The sequence below is a fragment of the Oryza brachyantha genome, chromosome 3 (assembly GCF_000231095.2).
Source record: "Oryza brachyantha chromosome 3, ObraRS2, whole genome shotgun sequence".
NCBI classification, from domain to species: domain Eukaryota; kingdom Viridiplantae; phylum Streptophyta; class Magnoliopsida; order Poales; family Poaceae; genus Oryza; species Oryza brachyantha.
In genome coordinates, this window is record NC_023165.2 from 28,392,498 (window position 1) to 28,412,320 (window position 19,823).

General features: G+C 41.1%; 3 protein-coding genes across 3 annotated transcripts; all 3 read right to left on the reverse strand.

Annotated features, from left to right (window-relative positions):
• Positions 1-545: 545 nt before the first annotated feature.
• LOC102715103 lies at positions 546-2,132 on the reverse strand. Its single transcript, XM_006651907.3, has 4 exons — positions 2,055-2,132; positions 1,443-1,756; positions 1,254-1,338; positions 546-984 (listed from the first exon to the last, which is right to left on the reverse strand). The coding sequence occupies exons 2-4, from the start codon at positions 1,715-1,717 to the stop codon at positions 895-897; spliced, it is 450 nt and encodes a 149-aa protein (XP_006651970.1). The 5' UTR covers positions 1,718-1,756; positions 2,055-2,132; the 3' UTR covers positions 546-894.
• A 1,083-nt stretch (positions 2,133-3,215) lies between these two features.
• On the reverse strand, positions 3,216-4,496 carry LOC121053872 (Bowman-Birk type trypsin inhibitor-like). The gene is made up of 2 exons (XM_040522172.1): positions 4,209-4,496; positions 3,216-4,075 (listed from the first exon to the last, which is right to left on the reverse strand). Exons 1-2 carry the CDS (start codon positions 4,327-4,329, stop codon positions 3,804-3,806), a joined length of 393 nt encoding a protein of 130 aa, XP_040378106.1. The 5' UTR covers positions 4,330-4,496; the 3' UTR covers positions 3,216-3,803.
• A 4,753-nt stretch (positions 4,497-9,249) lies between these two features.
• LOC102715382 (protein NRT1/ PTR FAMILY 5.6-like) lies at positions 9,250-11,965 on the reverse strand. Its single transcript, XM_040522508.1, has 4 exons — positions 11,453-11,965; positions 11,143-11,360; positions 10,504-11,027; positions 9,250-10,279 (listed from the first exon to the last, which is right to left on the reverse strand). The coding sequence occupies exons 1-4, from the start codon at positions 11,604-11,606 to the stop codon at positions 9,421-9,423; spliced, it is 1,755 nt and encodes a 584-aa protein (XP_040378442.1). The 5' UTR covers positions 11,607-11,965; the 3' UTR covers positions 9,250-9,420.
• Between the last annotated feature and the right edge of the window lie 7,858 nt (positions 11,966-19,823).

The following is a 19,823-nucleotide window of genomic DNA, read 5'->3' on the forward strand; positions in this document are numbered from 1 at the left end:
ATACACATAAAAAGTACAAAAACTTCATACACACAAATATTTGGTATATAAATGAACAAATATTCAAACTAAAGGAAACATAGAAATTATATACCTGTATATAACATTTGGTATGGATGATTCATATATATAGAAATAAAACTTATATAATCTTATACATATTAAATAAACTTTATATAGAAATAATGTTTGAAAGTAAAAGGGCACAAATGCCTATATGGGTTGTTAACACTTAACAGCACGTTGTCAAGAAAAGAAAAGCACGAGGCTAGAAGAGGGTGTTGTACTCCACCTAAATATGAAATCCACGGATCAATGAAACTGATTTACGCAGATACCTATCATCTACTACACTTCCATATACTGATCCAACGTTGACCGTCAGAAGTCGTTGATTGCCGAACAAAAAGATGGTAAAAATTGATTGCCAGTGTTGGGCCTAACATCATCTTGAATTTTTGCATATGAACTTTTCGCACGCTCGTTAACCCGTTCATTTTTAATCTTCTTGAACAAATATCATAGGATTTGTACAGATACTGAACGTATTCATAGGAACCTGGGTGCCTTTTTTAAGAATAAGTCTACAAGCTGATCAATAAAGGTCTTTTAGGACGGCAATGTCCTTCATGGTGGTAACCCACATCCACAGTAATGTCCAATTCAGACATGTAAATTATCAGGTGCATCAGTTATCCCACTATTATGATGAATATTATACATAGCAAAAGACATGGGCTTTATCAACCATACTGTGCAGAAAACAAAAACAGACAAAATGTATCAAACAACAATTTAAAAAAAAATTCAAATCGGCATGAGCAATGCGGCAGTTGGTACAGTACTCATCAATCTGTCAACCATGCCAAACTCCATCCTGTCTATCCTGATTTCCTAGCTGCAGAAGTTGAGCTTCTTTATAACTTTTGCATAAGCTAAGTGGACTAATGCAGGCTTCCGAAGTCTTCTTTTTGCCTCTTTTGACTGCAATAGCATACACAATAGCATCAAACACAAACTCGGTGTGCATTGGACTAAAAAATCGGCTAAAAAATTGCATAGATCGAAACAATTCATTTAGAAATGCATCAGCAAAAGTGACTATGACTAACAATTCATGGATGCATTACGCAACGGTAATCCGCTACACTAACTAATAGTATCTGGATAGTGAATGGTCATACAAGGAAAACAGTGCATGAGTAATGAGGAAATGGCTCCTAGAAAGAAAGGCATGAGAGAAACGTGTGTACCTTGAGGTGAGCATTGTGGCGCTTGCCGGCCCTCCACCTGCGGACCTGGCCGTCATTCATGACTCTGAATCGAAACTTCATGGACCTAAGTAGTAGTATGTATTCCAAGTGAAAACAAAGAAAGATGAGTGGGGTGAGGTGAAAGTTGATTGATTAATTGAAGAAGAAATCATGAGGTGCGGCGCTTACGAAGGGGGTTTGATCTTGTACTTCTTGACCTTGGAGGTGGTGGGCGTCTGCGGCGCTCGTGATCTGTCCTTGACAGCGAAGTGGCGCACCTGCATCTGGGTGGGATTGAGGCGGCCCAGAGGAGGGTGAGGCAGGGACAAGGGGAGGTGATGGCTGCAGGAGAACGGGATTGGCCTGGGAATGAGGAGCGGCGGAGGAGGGCGACCAGCATTCGCGGAGACGGAGGAGAGAAGGCGGCGGCCAAGGCCGGCAGCAGTACACCACCGGCGGATCATCGTTGCTTCCTTATCGTTTTCTTCCCTATTCCATGCAGACTAACAAACAGAAAACAAATGAGTTCGCATGTCGCTTTCTGATGCTTGGCCACCACCAAAGCACAAGGTCAAACTAAGCTAATCAAGCAACAGTGATACTGTATTTATCAATTTCATGTCCAATAAGATTAAGCATTCATCTTACTTAAAATATTTATTAAAAGATAATAAGAAAAATAGTCACAAACAAAAATAATTATATTTTATTATCTAATAAAAATAAAAAAAATTTAGTAAGACAAACAATGAAATATTAAGATGAGGAAGACAAGGATAAATTTTAGCATTAGTCTCTGACCTGGCCTGCCCGTCGGCCTTCGTTAACGCCAGTCGGCCCCGCCCAGGTAAATATGGACAAATGGTGCACGGGGCTCTCCTCTTATACCCATCGCTGGTACCCGGTTCGCCTCGACTCAGCGAGGTGGTATTAATCAGCGACGCTTCCGCTGTGCGTGGCTAGGAGTCCAGATGTGCCTGCATGGGCCGTAAGAACCTGGGCCAAGTATGAGAGGATCACACTTGGGCTTCACAGCTCTTCTTCCTGTACCTATCTGCGTGGAATAATTTTATTTGAGGTCACTCAACTTATCGGCCAGTCTGTTTTTCGTCTATAGACCATAAAACCAAATACAACTGGTTCCTGAACTATTAAAACCGACGTTTGGCGGTTTTAAAGGTGATCTTGGCTAACTTGACACCTACATTGCTAGTTTGACTAGGTTTACATCTCACGTGACATTGATATGACGCTTACGTGACAATTATATATCAGAAAAATACTGGGCTCACATGTCAGCTGAGAGGGGAGAAGGAATGACACGACCATATTTATTTCTTTTGGTTAGTTCGCTGTGGGCCCACGTGGACCCGCCATTTTTAAATCATTTTTGTGTGTAGCTGACAGGTGGGCCCACCGTTTTTCTGATATATAATTGTCACGTAAGCGTCATGTCAATGCCACGTGGGACGGAGATTTAGTTAAACTAGTAATATAGACGCTAAAACCGCCGAGGGACCTCTTTTGCACCTGTTTTGATAGTTTAGGGACCGATTGTATCTGATTTTACGATCACAGACTGGATGATAAGTTGAGGGACCTCAAATGGACTTATTCATCTGCGTTTCCTCTTCAGTATCGGCACTGCTGCAGGGCTGCAGAGAACTCTTTCAGATTTGGATCATTGATTCACACAGCGGTATCGCGAAATTTCTCAAGTGCAAATATTGAATTCAAAAGTATAAAAGTCGTGCAAACTTGCACAATTGGAGCTTGGTTCTTAGTACAGAGCATATTCCTACCCTTTTTTTTCCAGACTTTGATGCCTAAACAAAGTGCCCTACTAAAAATCTTGGCATATCCTTTGGAAATGCGGATCCAGCCTCCCACTAACCAAAAAGTGCAAGCTTACCATCGTGATATTGTTCATGGCAATTAGTCTTGCTGTCATGCTGTGATTGATTCGGTTGATGACAACAACAGACACAAGCATGACGCTCCGTTCTGAAATTTCATTAGCCTCGTTCCCGTCCCCAACCTGGAACATGATGCCGGATTGCGTCCAGGTTCATGCACTCATCAAACAAAGCTGGTTTTCAGCATCCTCGTTCACCCAATGACCCAATCGAGAGTACCAAGAGAAGAGGAAGATATGAACCATGAGTGCATCGATCTTTTTTGCTTCCAGCGATTTTTTATCTTTACCATCAATTCGTTCATTCATATCCAACAAGAGCGGTAAAAAGGTGAAAAGAAAACTAGTGAATCACCATGGCCTTTGGCATAGATAGCTCGGCGAGTAATCTCTACCCACCTCTCTACAATTACTCCGTAGTTAGCAAGCAGAGCGAGGAGATGAGCAAGGAGGATGGTTTCAGCAGATAATCCTGAAACCAGCTGCTCCAATCACCTCCAAGGTAGGTACACAACCTCTTCAGCTTTACACGAAAAAGAAAAAACACAAACAAAACCACTCGTAATTAACCAAGGGACGTGGCCGGCGCCGGTCGGCGGCGGTGGCCGGTGGGTCGTCGGCGGCGGCGAGCGAGGTCAGTGGGCCGCGGCGGCGGTGCAGCGGCTCTGGCAGAAGTTGGGGATCCGGTCCATGCACTGGTACACCGGCGGGGAGACGCTGAGGCTGGACTTGACGCAGCTCCTGCACGCCGGGTGGCACCCCGCCGGCCGGGCGTCCATGCACTGGCACTGCGGCGGGATCGACTTGGTGCACCCGCCGCAGTTGTCGCAGCATGGCCACGCCGCCGCTCCCCGCTTCGCCGCTAGCACCCTTCCTCCTCCTCCTCCTCCTCCTCTCTCGCCGTCACCTGAAAAAAAAATCCCAAAGATTTCTGCTTTAGTTTAAGCTACTGACCCGAATCCTAGCAGCAACTAGCTAAGCAAAGAACTGGTAAGTAAAAGAAAGTAAAGATCTTTCGATTTCTCTGCTTTGCTTCGTACCTCTGCCATGGAGATGCGGGTGGTGATGGTGCCTGCTGCTGGATTCGGCGAAGGGAATCAGCGCCGCGAGGAAGACGGCAAGAAGAACGAAGGCCAAGAACAGAACCGAGTTACTCCTCATCTCGCTTTCGTTTTCTTCCTCTCTTTGCAATCAAGAATTCGGTGTCTATCTATCTGTACGCGGCTAATAGAAGACTGCTCTTATAGGGGGACAAAATCCAAACCGTGTGCCCCTGCCCACTGAGAAGCCACCAAGTCTTCCTCTTTTATTTGCTCCTTTTTTTTTTCTGACGATAGAGAAGCCACCAAGTTGACGACAGATAGGTGTGTGGTGTGATACTGTGATGATAACTGATAAGTGTAGAACTTCTAAAGTAGCCCTTATGTTGCGATAGAATTAGTAGATTGTTGTCCCGGGCATTTCTCTTTTGTGGCACGACCACTACATTTTCTCAAAATCGTGGAAATGACTCAGTAATTGTTTACTTCATATGTTCTAAAATAAGTTTATTTTTTATATTTTCTGCACTCTTTGTCTTATTTAATTTTTATGACTAATATTTTATTTTTATTAAATCATAGAAAATGAACAATAGTTTACGTGCGATGAATTTTTTTATAATTTTTAAATAAAACAGATAATTTGACGTTGGATATAGAGAAAAAATAAAGTCTTTTTGCGAGGGGGTGAGTAATTGGGATTCCAACTCCCTTTTTAGCATTGTTAGTTCAAAATCATAACGAAATAGGGAATTAGGGATAGTACCTTATTAAATTTCGAATTTGAATCCTCGGTAACGGTTAGGGAAAGTTCAATACATGTATAGTCTATAACATCCTTGATGTAAGCAATCTTGCATTTGGTAAAAGAATCAAATCACTTGTGCTCAAAGAAATAAAAATTTATTGCGATCTAAGATAATTGTGAAAATATTGTGCATCAAAGGAATGAGTCGACGGCATTAGTTGTGTTGATAAGCGAAATATATCTGCACATTCCGAAGCAAAGTTGTACTACAAAATAAATATCATAATATGTATTCCTTCCTTCATAATATAACAATTACTATCTCTATCCAAAAAAATTTTAGTATTTGGTTTTTGTGTCTAGCGTCTGGCCATTCGTCTTATTTGAAAATTTATATAAAAAACTCAAAAAAATTAGTTATGCTTAAAATACTATTTATATTTTATCATCTAATAGCAAGAAAAATATTAATTGCAAAAAGAATTTAAATAAAACAAATAGTCAAACATTATATCTAAAAACTAAAAAATGAAGTTATTTTAGGACGGAGGAAGAACTACGCATGTATTTCGTTTTTAACGAATCATAAACTTTCATCAATGAAATCTCTTATCTACTTTATCTTCTCAACCAATAGTAACATTCTCTTGTTTGATTTTATAAACTTTCTTAATATTGATATGTAGCTCTAAAAATCATTATGTTTATGACTTGAAAGCAAACATAGGCCTGGGTTTTCGATTTCTAAATCAGTGAGGCGCGCCCACGACACAAGCACAAACTGCATAACACGAGGGGTTATGCACAAAAACGCCTCCGAAACACAGTTGATAAGTTGGACTGTCGCGCCCATTCACATGCGGAAATGACTCACCGGAGATAAGATCGAAGAAGCACTGCCATACCACCACCACCTTTCATGGGATCTTCTGTGCCGGCCAATATGCACCACAGACCTTTTTTTGAACATTATAAATACAAATGCTCATATACACACGTACACTTATCGGTATAAATACACGATACATCCTGCCCTAATGGCTATGAGCATCTTCGTAAGAATAGTTAGGTGAACGCCTTATCAGGTCTGAGTTTGGATTGGCATGCTTCACTTGAAGAGCCAAATTAGATCGTTCACACAAACCCATCATATCTGCCTGTTAAAAGGACACATGTTAGGTTTCGTTTTTGAACACTCACCGGAAGGAATCACATGAATTACTTGTGTTTAGATGGTTCGTAGGTAAAATACATGATTTTTATATTGTATGTTAGTCATATGGGAGAGGGTGTGGTCTGCATTGCACTTCTCAAAGGAAATAAAAACAGTAAGGTTAGATCACTTGTTTAAAAACATATGGGTTTGGTGCCTAGAAATGTATCTATTTGGAGTTTTATAAATTAAAATCCTTTGATCCAAAGGATATCTATAGGGTAAAAAAAACTAAGGATCAAAATTCTCCATTTTGCCTATATAAATCTCGTGCCTGGTATGTTACTTGTTAAATACTCTATATGCAATACAGATGATCTCATATTATGGTATGACACTACAAGTACTATTTTATAAGGTTGGCAACATTTTTCTACCCTGCATTTATTTTCTATACGATGTTATGTATAAATATAACTAAATCTTTATATATTAACATCACTGCCACTAATAATAACACCACGGAGTGATGTCAATTTCTAATTAGCCAGGGTACTATCATGCTATATACTTAGGTGGCACGGTCAGCTAAAATATTAATATAAACACAGTAAAAGTCCTTTTGTCATGTAGAACAAGATGATAAGTTATCGACTGATCACATAAATATCATTAATTTAGTACTAATTGAGCAGTAACTCTTATAAAGTCTAAAAGCGAAATTATTTTATTTTTTAGAATACTTATATGCAGAATATTTTCTAAAAATATTATACCGTTAGTGTTTTAGAAAACATTACATTGATAGTTAATACACCGCGGGTAAAAAATTAGAGGGGTTAACATCCACCTCTCTTGACTCCAATATCAGTATAGCAGTATATGTGCACAAGACGCTAGTGCAGGAAATATATGCCACAAAAGATCCGTGAATGGTATCCGTTATCCGTACAAGAAAACAGGTCGGGTCGGGACCGCGGCGACGCGCGAGGGAACGCAGAATAATCAACCAGGAGGAGGATAAAGACGCCACCGTTCCAGCGATGCTGGTGCTCCCTGCCTTTTTGTCTTGGTGCGTGCAATTGGGTTGTTTGATTTGTATAAAAATGGTGCAAGTTGCAGTGAACTTATCAGCAATCTAATTGTCTCTTGCTTGATAGCTTCGCTTTAGTTTCCCAAAATGTTAAAACAAACCTGAATTGACCTCAGATGAGTTAGATTAACCAAGTATTTTTTTTTCACGGATGGAATGGGCTGGAGCTTATAATCCATTTATCAGGAAGTTTAATTTGAGAATGGATGGGTGGTATGCATCCGGAATATTTCTCTCAAATTTAACTCATCTGCCAACCTCAATCAGGCTGATCAAACCTATCTAAATAATGCACATGATGCCAATAAGCTCGGAGCTATCGCCACTGCCCGGTAGGGTCGCCACCATCGGTGGCTCGAGACAGCGTTGCATCACCTATGATACGGGCACATATCCTCTACAGTATTGTCCTACTACAGGCGATCTCAGTTCAGTGTCTATATCCGTAAACTGCTCATTGCGTCGCCATGTATCTGTGAACTTCTAGTTCAAGGCACCGTCCTCGGTACTTTTAGATCAGGATAGCACCGTCACCTCCGGCGTGACGTCTAGACCCACTTACCATTGTTGCCTCCACAAATCGTTACCCGGCTCATCTACTTCTGCTTTTCATGCCGCTTTAGTCGGGCGATGAGATCGCCGCTCGAAGCAGCCGAGGCTAATGCTAAGCTTAAGCTCCATCCATCGGATCACACTCTAGTCCCTTATATGAAACAAAAAATTAGCACCAACACATTACATAAACTAAATAGATAAATGAGATCATCCCATCTGAAATTTCAAGGATGGTCATATCCCATGATCTCATCCTGTCCCATTTTCAAAACCAAACACACAAGTGTGTAACCAAAAATTAAGAGTTTTATTGTTTGCTATTCAACTTCCCGGTCATAAGCAAATTTTCAAAAAGTTAATTTTAGAGTTGATTTTAATGTTCTTTTCATAGCTTGTTTTTACCGTTGATTTTGAAGCTGCTAAGAATACATAATAGATTTTTATCCATGAAATAATTTCTGGTCATAAAATACATTACATCTGATAATTAGACATGATCAAGTTATAACCGTTGCAAGGAATATTCGGCGGCATCGTTGGTTGGTGCCCATTCACGGGCGTGTGAAGTCAGTGCAGGCAGCACAATGCTCGCAACCGTTATTAAACAACGGCGGCATGTGTCTCACATGTCAGCAAAGCTTTTCTTAACGTGCCCGAACCTTAACACACGAGGAATCGAATAAGACTTTTCTTCACATCGCCTTAAGACAACCTAGCACAGCTGTGTAACCTCAATAAAAATATAAATACAATGGTTTGATTCTAGAAACGTGCCAAAATGCTCATTTGTTCAGAAGAAAAAAAGGCTCCAAGTTACTGACTAATTCAAAAAAAAAAAGTTGATAAACATGGTCGCAGCGTCAACTGATCTACTGTAGCTCACGTATAGCCAGTGCTGTACGTAGTACTAGCTTTGCATAGTACCATGAACTGAAACTAGCCACTTTGCGTTTGACTGTGTTTCAGCTCCAAAAAAGATGAAAGTAGAGCTAAAATTGTACCAAACGAGCCTTTAATTTACACTGATTTTAATAGTTGGGGACACGAGAATATGCCATGTTTTGTGGTTGGGGACGTGGATTAAACTTGACTCATGGTTGAGAGATGTAAAATGGACCTTTTCCATGTGACTTATCTGCAGTGCTTTACCATTGGACCTGATGACCCAATACTAGCGAGCCTAGCCCAATGAAAGCACCACACCCAATGTCTGTAGACTTTTCGGCCCATATAGCAAACGTATCCCCAACCAACTAGCAGGCTTTTTGGCCCATCTCACTCCAATCCCCCCAAGTGCAACCCATCTGCACAGCACCCGGCCGCTTGCACTTTTGTTTTGCGCATCGATATATTAGAAGAAGAGAAAGAGTTGTTCCGTCCTGTATGAGGCCGGTTTGGTCTTGTTGCATTGTGTACCGGCCACTTTGCACTAAGCGCACGCATATTTAATCACAGCTACACTAAACAGTCAGATTAGCATCATTGGATCGAATGGCACCCACACAAAGCAGATTAAGCATATACATGGACGAACGACTTTAATCCTTACAGTTTTGTTGTTGTCATGTACCACAAAGCAGCTCATACTCCTATTTGATGACGCCATTTTCTTTCTTTCTTTCTAGCTAGCTAGCTAATTGATCAGCTCAGCTGCATGGATTAATCAGTAGCCAGCTCCGGCGGCGGCGCACTCGACGTCGCCGGCCTTGTCGTCGACGACCCTGCCGGCCTTGACGGTCTTGTACGAGTACCTGGCGGTGACGACAACGTAGAAGACGAGGTTGGCGACGCCGATGCAGGCCAGCAGCCAGTAGAAGAGGTCCAGCCTGCTGCTGTTGAGGTCCTTGCCGAACCAGCCGGCGGCGCGGCCGCCGTGGGAGGTGATTCGGTCCACCGCCGTGATCAGCTGGCTGCTCAGGAAGCTGCCGGCGCCGATGACGCTGAGGTAGAGGCCGATGCCGAGGCTGCGCATGCTGTCCGGCACCTGGTCGTAGAAGTATTCCTGGAGCCCGACCAGCGCGAAGCCGTCGCCGATGCCCATCAGCATGAACTGCGGCACCAGCCAGAACACCGACATGGACGCCGGCGAGGGGCTGCGGAGGCGCCGCCTCTCCACCGTCGCCGCCACCGCCATGGCGACGATGGTGAACGCGATGCCGACGCCGATGCGCTTCAGGATGCTGATGCCGCGCTCGCCGCCGGTCAGGCGGCGCAGGTACGGCTCCAGGACCTTGTCGTAGACGGCGACCGCGATGATCATGCCGATGGCGGCCATCGCGAAGGTGGACGCCGGCGGCAGCACGAAGTGCGGGCCCATGCGGCGGTCCATCACGCTGCCCTGCTTGATGAAGAAGGTGGACACCTGCGCCGCCGTGATGCCGAACGGGAGCGTGGCCACCCAGATGGGCACCATCGCCAGCACCAGCTTCGTCTCCTCCACCTGCGTCACCGTCGCCAGCCGCCACGCCCCGCGCTTCTCCTCGCCGCCGCCGTGCTCCACTATGGCCGCCTTGTCAAGAAACCTGCCCATGTCATCCACACGTTCCAAGATTACAATGACATCAAAATCTCGATCATGTCCTCGCATATGCATTTCACCATCAATTGTTTCGTCCAGAATTTTTTTTTCTCATCAGCTTAATCTTTTCGCGGTTGAACTGGTCGGGAAGCACGGCGGCATCAATCATTAGTGCTTTTCGCGGGAAAAAAAAAAAGCAGAGAAAGTAACGTGAGTTGAAGTTGTCACCTAAGTTGATCGGTATGGCAGAGCAGCCGCTTCTTGATATTCTGTGGCTTAACCTCGTACAGCTCGTTGGCGTCGTCGGGAAGGTGGAGGCGCCACTTCCTCGCGGCGGCGACGACGACGCGGACCAGCGGCGTCAGCGGGCTGCCCTCGGGAACCCTGTACCGGTAGTGCCGCCAGCCGGCGAGGAAGACGACGAGGGAGGCGGCCATGACGGCGGCGAGCACGACGTCGGCGGCGCCCCAGCCGACCCTCTCCTGGAGGTAGACGATGACCGTGACGCCGAGCAGGACGCCGGCGCAGAGCGCGCAGTTCCACCAGTTGAAGTAGGACATCTTCTGCACCCGCTCCACCGCGTGGCCGTCGTCGAACTGGTCGGCGCCGAAGCTCTCCAGCGCCGGCTTGTGCCCACCGGTGCCGATCGACACCAGGTAGATCCCCACGAAGAAGAGCGTCTCGTGGAGGTGCAGGTTGTGACCCGGCTTCAGCCTCGGCGACAGCTGCGATATCGCCAGGAGGATCAAGCCCTGCAAAGACAAGAAGAGTTCGCCGGCGGCGACGCGCTCCATTAAAATCCCAACCAATCAAGAAAGTGACATGCACCCAGAGAGAGAGAGAGAGAAAGCTAGCGAGAGAGCTGACCGCGAGGTAGATGAGAGTGGAGAAGAGGACGGTGGAGAAGCGGCCGAGGTAGCCGTCGGCGAGGAAGCCGCCGACGAGAGGCATGAGGGTGGTGACGCTGGTCCAGTAGTTGACATTCTTGGCGGCGAACTTCATCTCCTCGTGGAGTACCTTGGTCAGGTAGATCATCAAGCTCGTGGCCAGCCCGAAGTAGCTCAGCCTCTCGCTGAACTCAATCACTTCAATTCAGAGGAAGAAGACGACCATGTCAGTACGGAATCACACGGCACACACAAAGATTCATCAAGAAAAAGCTGTAAATTCGGCTTACAGATGATGAACATTGCGGCCTTCCACGATCCGGTGGCGGCGCGGAGAGGAGGCCTCCCTTGGAAATCCACGGACGAGTCCTCCACCCACCCCTCGCAGCCGCCCTCCGCCGCCGCCGCGCCATGGCCGCCGCCCCTTAAACCCTCCATCACCATGCTCACTAAACCACTCCAAAAAAATGAAAAGGATAAATCTTTGCTTGCCACAAACAACAAGGAGCAGTTCTTCCTTGTTCTTGATTTGATCTGAGGTTGGTTGGGAAGAAAAGGGGCTCAAGGCGCAGCCTTTATATAGCCGCGTGTGTGGGATACGCTTGACACGTACGGGCGGGCAGCCAGAACGGAGGAGGAATCGAAGACGACGAGGTGTGAGCTCACTCACTCGCGGATTACTGCGGCGTCAGTGGTCGCTGTTCGATGAGATTTTAATCATTTTGTTTATTCACATAGATGGGGGCAACGCACGAATCGAATCAGGGAAAGGAGGGCTCGATCGATTTTCGCGAAAGGCGAATCGATGTGGGGGGAATATTTTTTCTAGATGATGAATCGAATGGGAAAGGATTTAGCCTAGCTTGCGCAAAGAAAACTCTGAAGGCGACGGATTAACGGGGGGAATTAAAGGCTAATCCTGTGGCCTAACTTGGAGTGTGTTTATCTTATCTCTCTTTCAGCTAGTGCTCACTGTGACTGGTCAGATATGACTTGCTTGCTATCTCTAGGGAGATAGTTGAGTGTAATCGAGGTGGGAAAATGAATGTGACATAAAATGGCGTTTTGCATTAGCGGCATGTAATTCAATTAGCTTGTCCTCCTGCCGTTTACTCTTCGCTACAAACAAATTAGCCATTGATTCCATCTACGACTTTGTCAAATTAATCACCTCCTTTGTTCTTGTGCATGGCTAGAATACACCGTACGTTGTGTGTCCATAATAAGTCAATGCATGCACGTTGATTTTAAGCCCTGGATGTGTTGTTGCTTTGTTATGTGGTCTAGATTGGTGGAGTGTAAGTGAACTGGCAGGACGGTACGCTAAGAATTACTCCGTCTCTAAATATTTGACATCATTAATTTTTTATATACAGTTGACCATTCGTCTTATTTAAATTTTTTTCGAAACATGTAAATATATATATGCATAAAAATATACTTAACAATAAATGTAATAATATAAAAGCAATTAATAATTATATAAATTTTTTAAATAAGACAAATGATCAAACGTGTATAAAAAAGTCAACGGCGTCAAACATTTAGGGACAGAGGTAATATGAATTTTTGACTTTTCCATCAATTTTTTTTACTAAAGTAGTTGGTGTATACTTAGTCAATATTTTCGGCTTATAAGCCAAAAATTAAAATTTTCAACTTAAATTTATAGTTTATTTTAGAGTTTTTTATTATAGTTTATTTTCTAGTCTTAACTTTTTTTTATCGCAAAGAACATACATATAAATTTTATTAAAAAAAAGAGGAGAGACATAATCCAAATTCCAATTTTGACGGTTGCACAATTAAGTAAAAAGGTGCAGTTCGATTCCTATTGGGTTGACCTGGTTGATAAATGCACTTAAATACATATATCATCCATAAAAACAAGATCGGGGAAGTATCGGAAGTGTGTGGTGGGTTTAAATCGCCGATGATTTAAAATAACCTTGTTCAATATTGAAATATCCTCTATCCGTTCTAAAATAAGGCTATTTTTTAGTTTTTAGACATAATGTTTAACTCTTCGTCTTATTTAAAAAAACTATATTAGATGATAAAACATGAATAATACTACTGTAACTAATTCTTTTAGATTTTTTAATATTTTTAAATAAGACAGAGAAACCAAAAGATTGTTCTTTTTGGACCGTGGGAGTACCTCACATTTAAGTACAGAGTTAGAATCACTTTTCTTAGATGGGGGCAATAATGTTAATGCTTGTCAATTATACAAAAATAATCTACTACACTCAATATAGTGAATTTTAGTGCTTAAGGGAGGCCAAGCACCTGCTCACACTCACTAAAGCCATGTTCTTTTATGATTCTATATTTTGGATTTTTACCGTAATGTGTAAAATTTATATCTAGACTTTTTTTGGAATATTTGTTTAAATGACCTTTTGACTTTCTAGAACTTAATCTCTCCTATCTCCTAATTAATATTTGCCATGTATACACAACAACTCCAGCATTCATTTTGTGTGGAGCGGCAAATCCTACAAATTAAATACGGTGTACTGAGAGGATATACGCATGCATCATCTCATGCATCAGAAAGATGTTGCATTCATAGTAAAAATAAATTGCACGCATTCCAACCTAAGCCATCTCCAGCAAACATCATCAATCCCAGAGATATGATGCTACTGTACTGCTACATCATGCATGGCGTCTCTAGTGCCGCTCTGTTGCTGCATGCACAAAACGTGCCGGGATGCCGTAGTGCCAGTGAAGCATTTGCATGTTTCCATGGCCGGTCTTTGCAGAGTGACGAGCTCTGCAATTTTTACAATTTTGTTTTTTTTGAAAATTTATTTTGTAAATAAATCCTAAAAAACTTATAATACGAATAAACATCTTGTACTGTGCTCGTTGTTCTTTTTTTACTTAGCCAATGTCGTTGCCGTTGTCGCAGTCACAATATTATTGTTGTCATCGCCCGACCACGTGAGTATAACACAATACATAATGACTTGCTCTATCCTATTTAACGATGGCACCAATGACCGTACCGTGGTTAAAAAAAATCTATTCGTACGATAAGTTTTTTCAGAAATATTTATAAATAAAAGTTTCTAAAAAATCAAACATGTCAAAATTCCAGTGACGAGCTCGTCAATGTCTCACACGGCATATAATAGCGGCCGTTTTGTTGTAAAGCGAAGCAAGCTGCATGCAGAGATGCAGCCATCGTCGCCTGCCGGAATCGCGCTGATTTCTCACACGAACCGGGTACGCGGCCAGCGGGCTCAGCGGCGACCGCTCGGCATGTTCTTCGCCTGCAACTGCTCTTTCGAGAGAAAAAAAAAATTCAGTTGCATTGACGACATTTGCGATGCAATTCCTCCAGCGTAATTTAGTGCTGCTTGCGAGATTTACTGGGATGTAGTGGCGTAGTTCTTCCATCCCATGCCATTAGCAAAGGTTTCATGAGAGTTTCGATCTCGTTAAATAACATGACACATAGTAAAAAAATGGTGATGTTGCATAAAATTAGAGAGATTTGTAATGTTTGCGAATTACAAAGAGGTGAGAAGACATGTGGCTTTGATCTGTGAGGAGTAAGATATAAAAAGAAAAAAATATAATAGATGACATTGATATAAATATGATGGTATTATAATGATAAATGTGTCTTTCATATACATGTGAAAAGGTATTAGCCAAGTACATTGCGTTGATTAGTTCTGTTCATATGAAGGGCTTACATGTTCGTGAGTTCGTCGATCTGTTACGAGAAAGTTTAGAGGTGGATAATCTATGAGGAGGGAGGGCCAGCGATGGAGACATGGCCGGAGGGAGGGGCGTCAGTAGAGGTTGGGCCGGAGGGAGGGGCGACAGAGGAAGAGAACCTGAAGAAAGGTGTTCGACACTGCCTGTGGTTGCCAGAGAAAGATATGGTCACACAGCGTTGAGGTTTGGAAACCACTACAATAGAATAGTCGAAGATTGAAAACCAAATGCAAGAGAACATAATTTTGTCCCCGCCAAATAAATAATATTTTACGGACCTTTCGATCCACTTACACAATGCGTTACGATACCTATCCACTTACGTGGCACCTCTACTGTTTGTTGGACATAATTGTCCATGTGTTTAATTATATTTTAATACATATAGTACCTTTATATCTTTAATATTTTTTATAAGATATCTTTCACGACGAGCCATCAAATCTATATTTTAGAAATACAAGCATGGTAAAAGGCTTCTAAAATTTATAATAAAAGAGAAGCAGAGTCCCATAAAGATGAAACTCGGTACGTACAGCTATCTTATATCTGTTAAGTTGACACTATATTTGATTACTGTTGTAACATAAACTTGTGGTGTCACATTATATTACATAATGTGCGGTCAAATCGGAGGTATTTCTAATGAGTGGGTCAATTTCTCCGAATGGGGGTGCACCGATGTAGTGCTTAATTCCCAACCAGAAATGCTCTCCCATTTCTCTTAAAATAAAGGCTAGCTCTCCCATGTAGCCCATATTAGGGGCAAAAAAATTTTTTGATGGTTTCACTGTTTTACAACAAGCACTAGCACCTGCATACTATTCTGTGGATGACGTTGATCGATCTGACCAAGAGAATTTTTAAAGGGCAATGATTAGCGTAAAGTATGTTCTAATGGCCATGATTTTGTTCGGTTCTTCTTCTGTCTGAAGAATATTGAACTAATTTGTTCCAGATGATAAACGCTATTATATGACTTGCAATGAAAGTTCAATAGTATAGCCAATTGTTAGCTATAACTTACCTATAGTCAACTTAATAGCTATCATACGACATAGACTACACAACTAATATTTGATCCTACTTATCATACACACCTGTGTCTTAGAGTCTGTGCTGTAACTATCTATATTTTAGAGCGAAAATTGTGAACCAGACGAACTATCTATAGCACAAACAAAAAACAACCATATAACAAATGAAACCTTCCGCGGTCGTGATTGTTTCAAACGATTCAAAAGTGCACCTGGATGGGATCGCACTACGGTACAAATTGTCGAACAAAAAAAAAAGAAAAAAAGAAGCCATGTAGCCTGGCCTAACATATGGATCAATGGATCTTCAATGGAGTTCACAATACATAGATGCAGGTGGCACATCATATCAAGAAAGATGTAGCCTGGCACAACATATGGATCAATGGATCTTCAATGCTTATAAAATTTAATTTAAAGTTGTTTTAGTTTTTCATCCTAGTTTATTTTTTAGCTTTGTGTTTAGATCGCTAAGAACATATATATAAATATTTTACCTATAAATTATTTTTATCATTAATAAGTGGTTTTGTCTATGCTTCTAAATAACTAAAAGATGGGGGCTGTGACAGCTGTCTAGATCTAAGGAGCATGGCATTCAAACCTCCCTGATACCTTGATTACTAGCGCTAGTTGTTTCTCTTCCTCACTCTATCTTATAAATAAACTCTTTTTAATTTTTTCCTTCTGCTAATATATTCCGGCAGATCTTCGGCTATGATTCCACTCAAAATAAAAAAAGCCTAGCCTGCATGCATGACTTACACGCTGTGGACCCATTTGAACGGCATGAAACTTAAATTATAACATTAAAAAAACAAGGATAAAATAAAATTGATTTCCAATTCCTGTGAAAAGATAAACCTTTTTCTTCAAATCTCTATAGAATTGTTCATCCATAGAAATTTCAAACGAATATTCAATGATTTGTTCTAAAATTTTTCTTAGAATTTTTTTTATATATTACCTAAATTGTCTATATTTGTTTCTACAAATCAAAGGTGTATATATGGTTCTAAAAAAAATGCATGGCGTAGGTAGGTCCAAATGATAGTAGTAAGAAGAGTATACAGGAGGAGATAAACTGATGTGGTGGAGCTAGTCAGCTAGCACAAGCATCATAGGATCACAAGATAACCGATCTGCCATGCGTCCGTCACCTGCAGCTAGCTAGCCAGTCACCTTCATTGCCTTTCTTTCACATTGATAATGACTCGGATTTCTTCACAAAAAAAAGGCAAAAACTTTATGCTGCAAATTTATTATTTTTTGTAGTCTATGTATAGTATAAATATTTTTCATATGGATAGTTATTTTCCAAAAGTATTTTTTGGGTGCTAAAAATATTGTTAGAGCATCCTCAAGATGATGGACATCTTATGTCTTATAAGGAAACAGCAAACATGGAGTTCTGTAAAGTGAGTTTATAAATGAATGGCTATTTCGTCTAGCTCGCCAAATCATCCAACCAGCTGATCAAATTTGGCTATCGAGCCTGGCTCTTGATCATATTTTTCCTGTCTTTCTCGCCTGGCTGAGTCGCTTCATCGTGTTAATATTCTCGACATATTCATGCAAAATACTTTTATATACATGTTTAGATCATAATTATACACGTTACATTATTTTATGTATTTAATGTCATGATTTATTGAGAATTGCAGTGTGTTAGAGTACGTGGGTGGGAGCATATAGAAATATACAGAGAGATGGTAACTAGTTGTTACTTGTTAGGAGCGTAGGAACAATCGTATTCACTGAATATTTTGGTAGATTAGAGATGCCAGCAGAGATGATAACCATGCACGCATTTGATCGATTTGCATTGCCGACAAAATCAAGTTGGATGCAATCGGCGATCCATGGATGGACGGATGGACTCCACAACTTTAATTTTGCTTTAGTCTGCCTCCAACTAACCAAATTAGCACATGTAAGAAATAGCGCATAAATTTGAGACAGCTAGCTCGTACTGAGCTAGCCGCAACATTGTGATTAATTAGTGGAGGGTCACTAATGCACACTTTCAACTTTTAAAATGCTACATGTACTTAACCATATCCATACCAAATGGTCGAAACAGTCACGGACAGATAGGTATAACCGTGATAGTAAACATGATCTAATAGTATATATGGTTTCTGAATCGTATATTTAGTTAGTTGTAGCGTCAATTTTATTAGTACATTATTATGAGGTGTCGTAAAATTGAAAAATGTCAAACACGTTACTATATATTGACATGTTGCATCGAACCTTATATTTCATTATAGGGTATTTTTCCGTTGATTCACACACCCTGCACTTACCAAATTTTTCTCTGTTTTACGTGTGCTTGTAGCAGTGCTGGTGATCTTGACCAATCATCATGAATGAACTTTGTAAGGACTGACCCAAGCTTTGTGGGAGTAATATAATTAAAGCAGCTGGCAAATCAATCAGGTGTAGCAATCTAGCCACAATGTACCCCATTATCTATGGACGACATCATCCATATATCGAACTAATGTGTCTCTCAATATGACAATATGGATGATACCGACACAAGGTGCCACGATTTGACTATCATGCAAATTAAAGACGAGATTAGTGAGGGTGCATGCGTCACTGGTATTAAATTGCACGTGCTCAATCCACTTGTCGCCCATTTAGCGGTTCTAAAAAAAGTACCCGTAAGATTCAACGGACGAAAATCCTCCGTGGCATGATCTAACGGCTCGCCATGCACGAGCTAACCGTTGACTTTTAAGTCTACGTTTGATTGCTCTTCTTAAAATTTTAATCTAAATATGTAAAAACTACAGGTCATACCTAAAGTTCTTATAATAATAAATTATATATAACAAAATAATTAATATTTATATAATTTTTTATTAATACGAATAATCAAACGTTGACATAAAAGTTAACACTGTCATATAAAATAATGGAGTACTTTTGTAGATTGTTGTGTTTGTCAGCATGAGCCATCACACGTGCTGAAAAATGGCCTAGGGGTGGATGGATTGATCAGGTCACAATCAAAGTAGAATGCACAACTTATAAATGATGTTTGCATTGAATACCACTCATTCAAGATGATATAAATCATGGCAAATTCTTCTCTTTTTTCTCATTGGCAAAACATATTTGTTAATAAGCAAATCCAAAGTCAAATTGAGGTGATGTAAAGGTTCTTGAGGCTTAGAAGCACTCTCTCTAGTTAATTATTACCTGCTCATGGTTGCGATAGCTAGGCCCTATATAGGGAGGGGCGGATCCACATTATAGCTATATGATGCACATCGCAATACAACTGGTCCAATTTACATTTTTTTTATACTAGTGCTTGATAATTGAAGTATTGGTTTAATAGACACATGTTAGTTTGTATAGGATTTTCACTGGAATTTGTTTAATTTCCATGAAATTTCTCTAAGATTTAATTATCGGGCATGTTCTCTTTGTTGGCCAAATAAACCTTACCATCTAGCAGCAAAGCCAAAATTTGGCATTGCTAAAATTTTGACAAGATCAAGATGTATAGGTTGTATTTAGTTTGATACCTTACCAAATTTTGGCATAGTTTTATGAGTGAAACTTAATAGAATTACCAAATATTGGTACAATTTAGATTAGTTTATTACCTTCCAAAATTTTGACATTGTCAATATATGAAATGATTGATTTTGGTAGCAAACTTAGCAGGCCCCTCGATTCCAGAGGAGGCCTAAATCATGGTGAATCTGCTCCAAATTTTGTTCATGGTATAATTTACCAACCAACAAACAAAAATGACCACTACTTGCATATACTAGTGGTAGGTTAACATAAGGGAGAATATGTATTTCTTTGGTACACTCATCTCTAAGAAAAGAAATACTAACAAACATCCCAAAAAATTAGT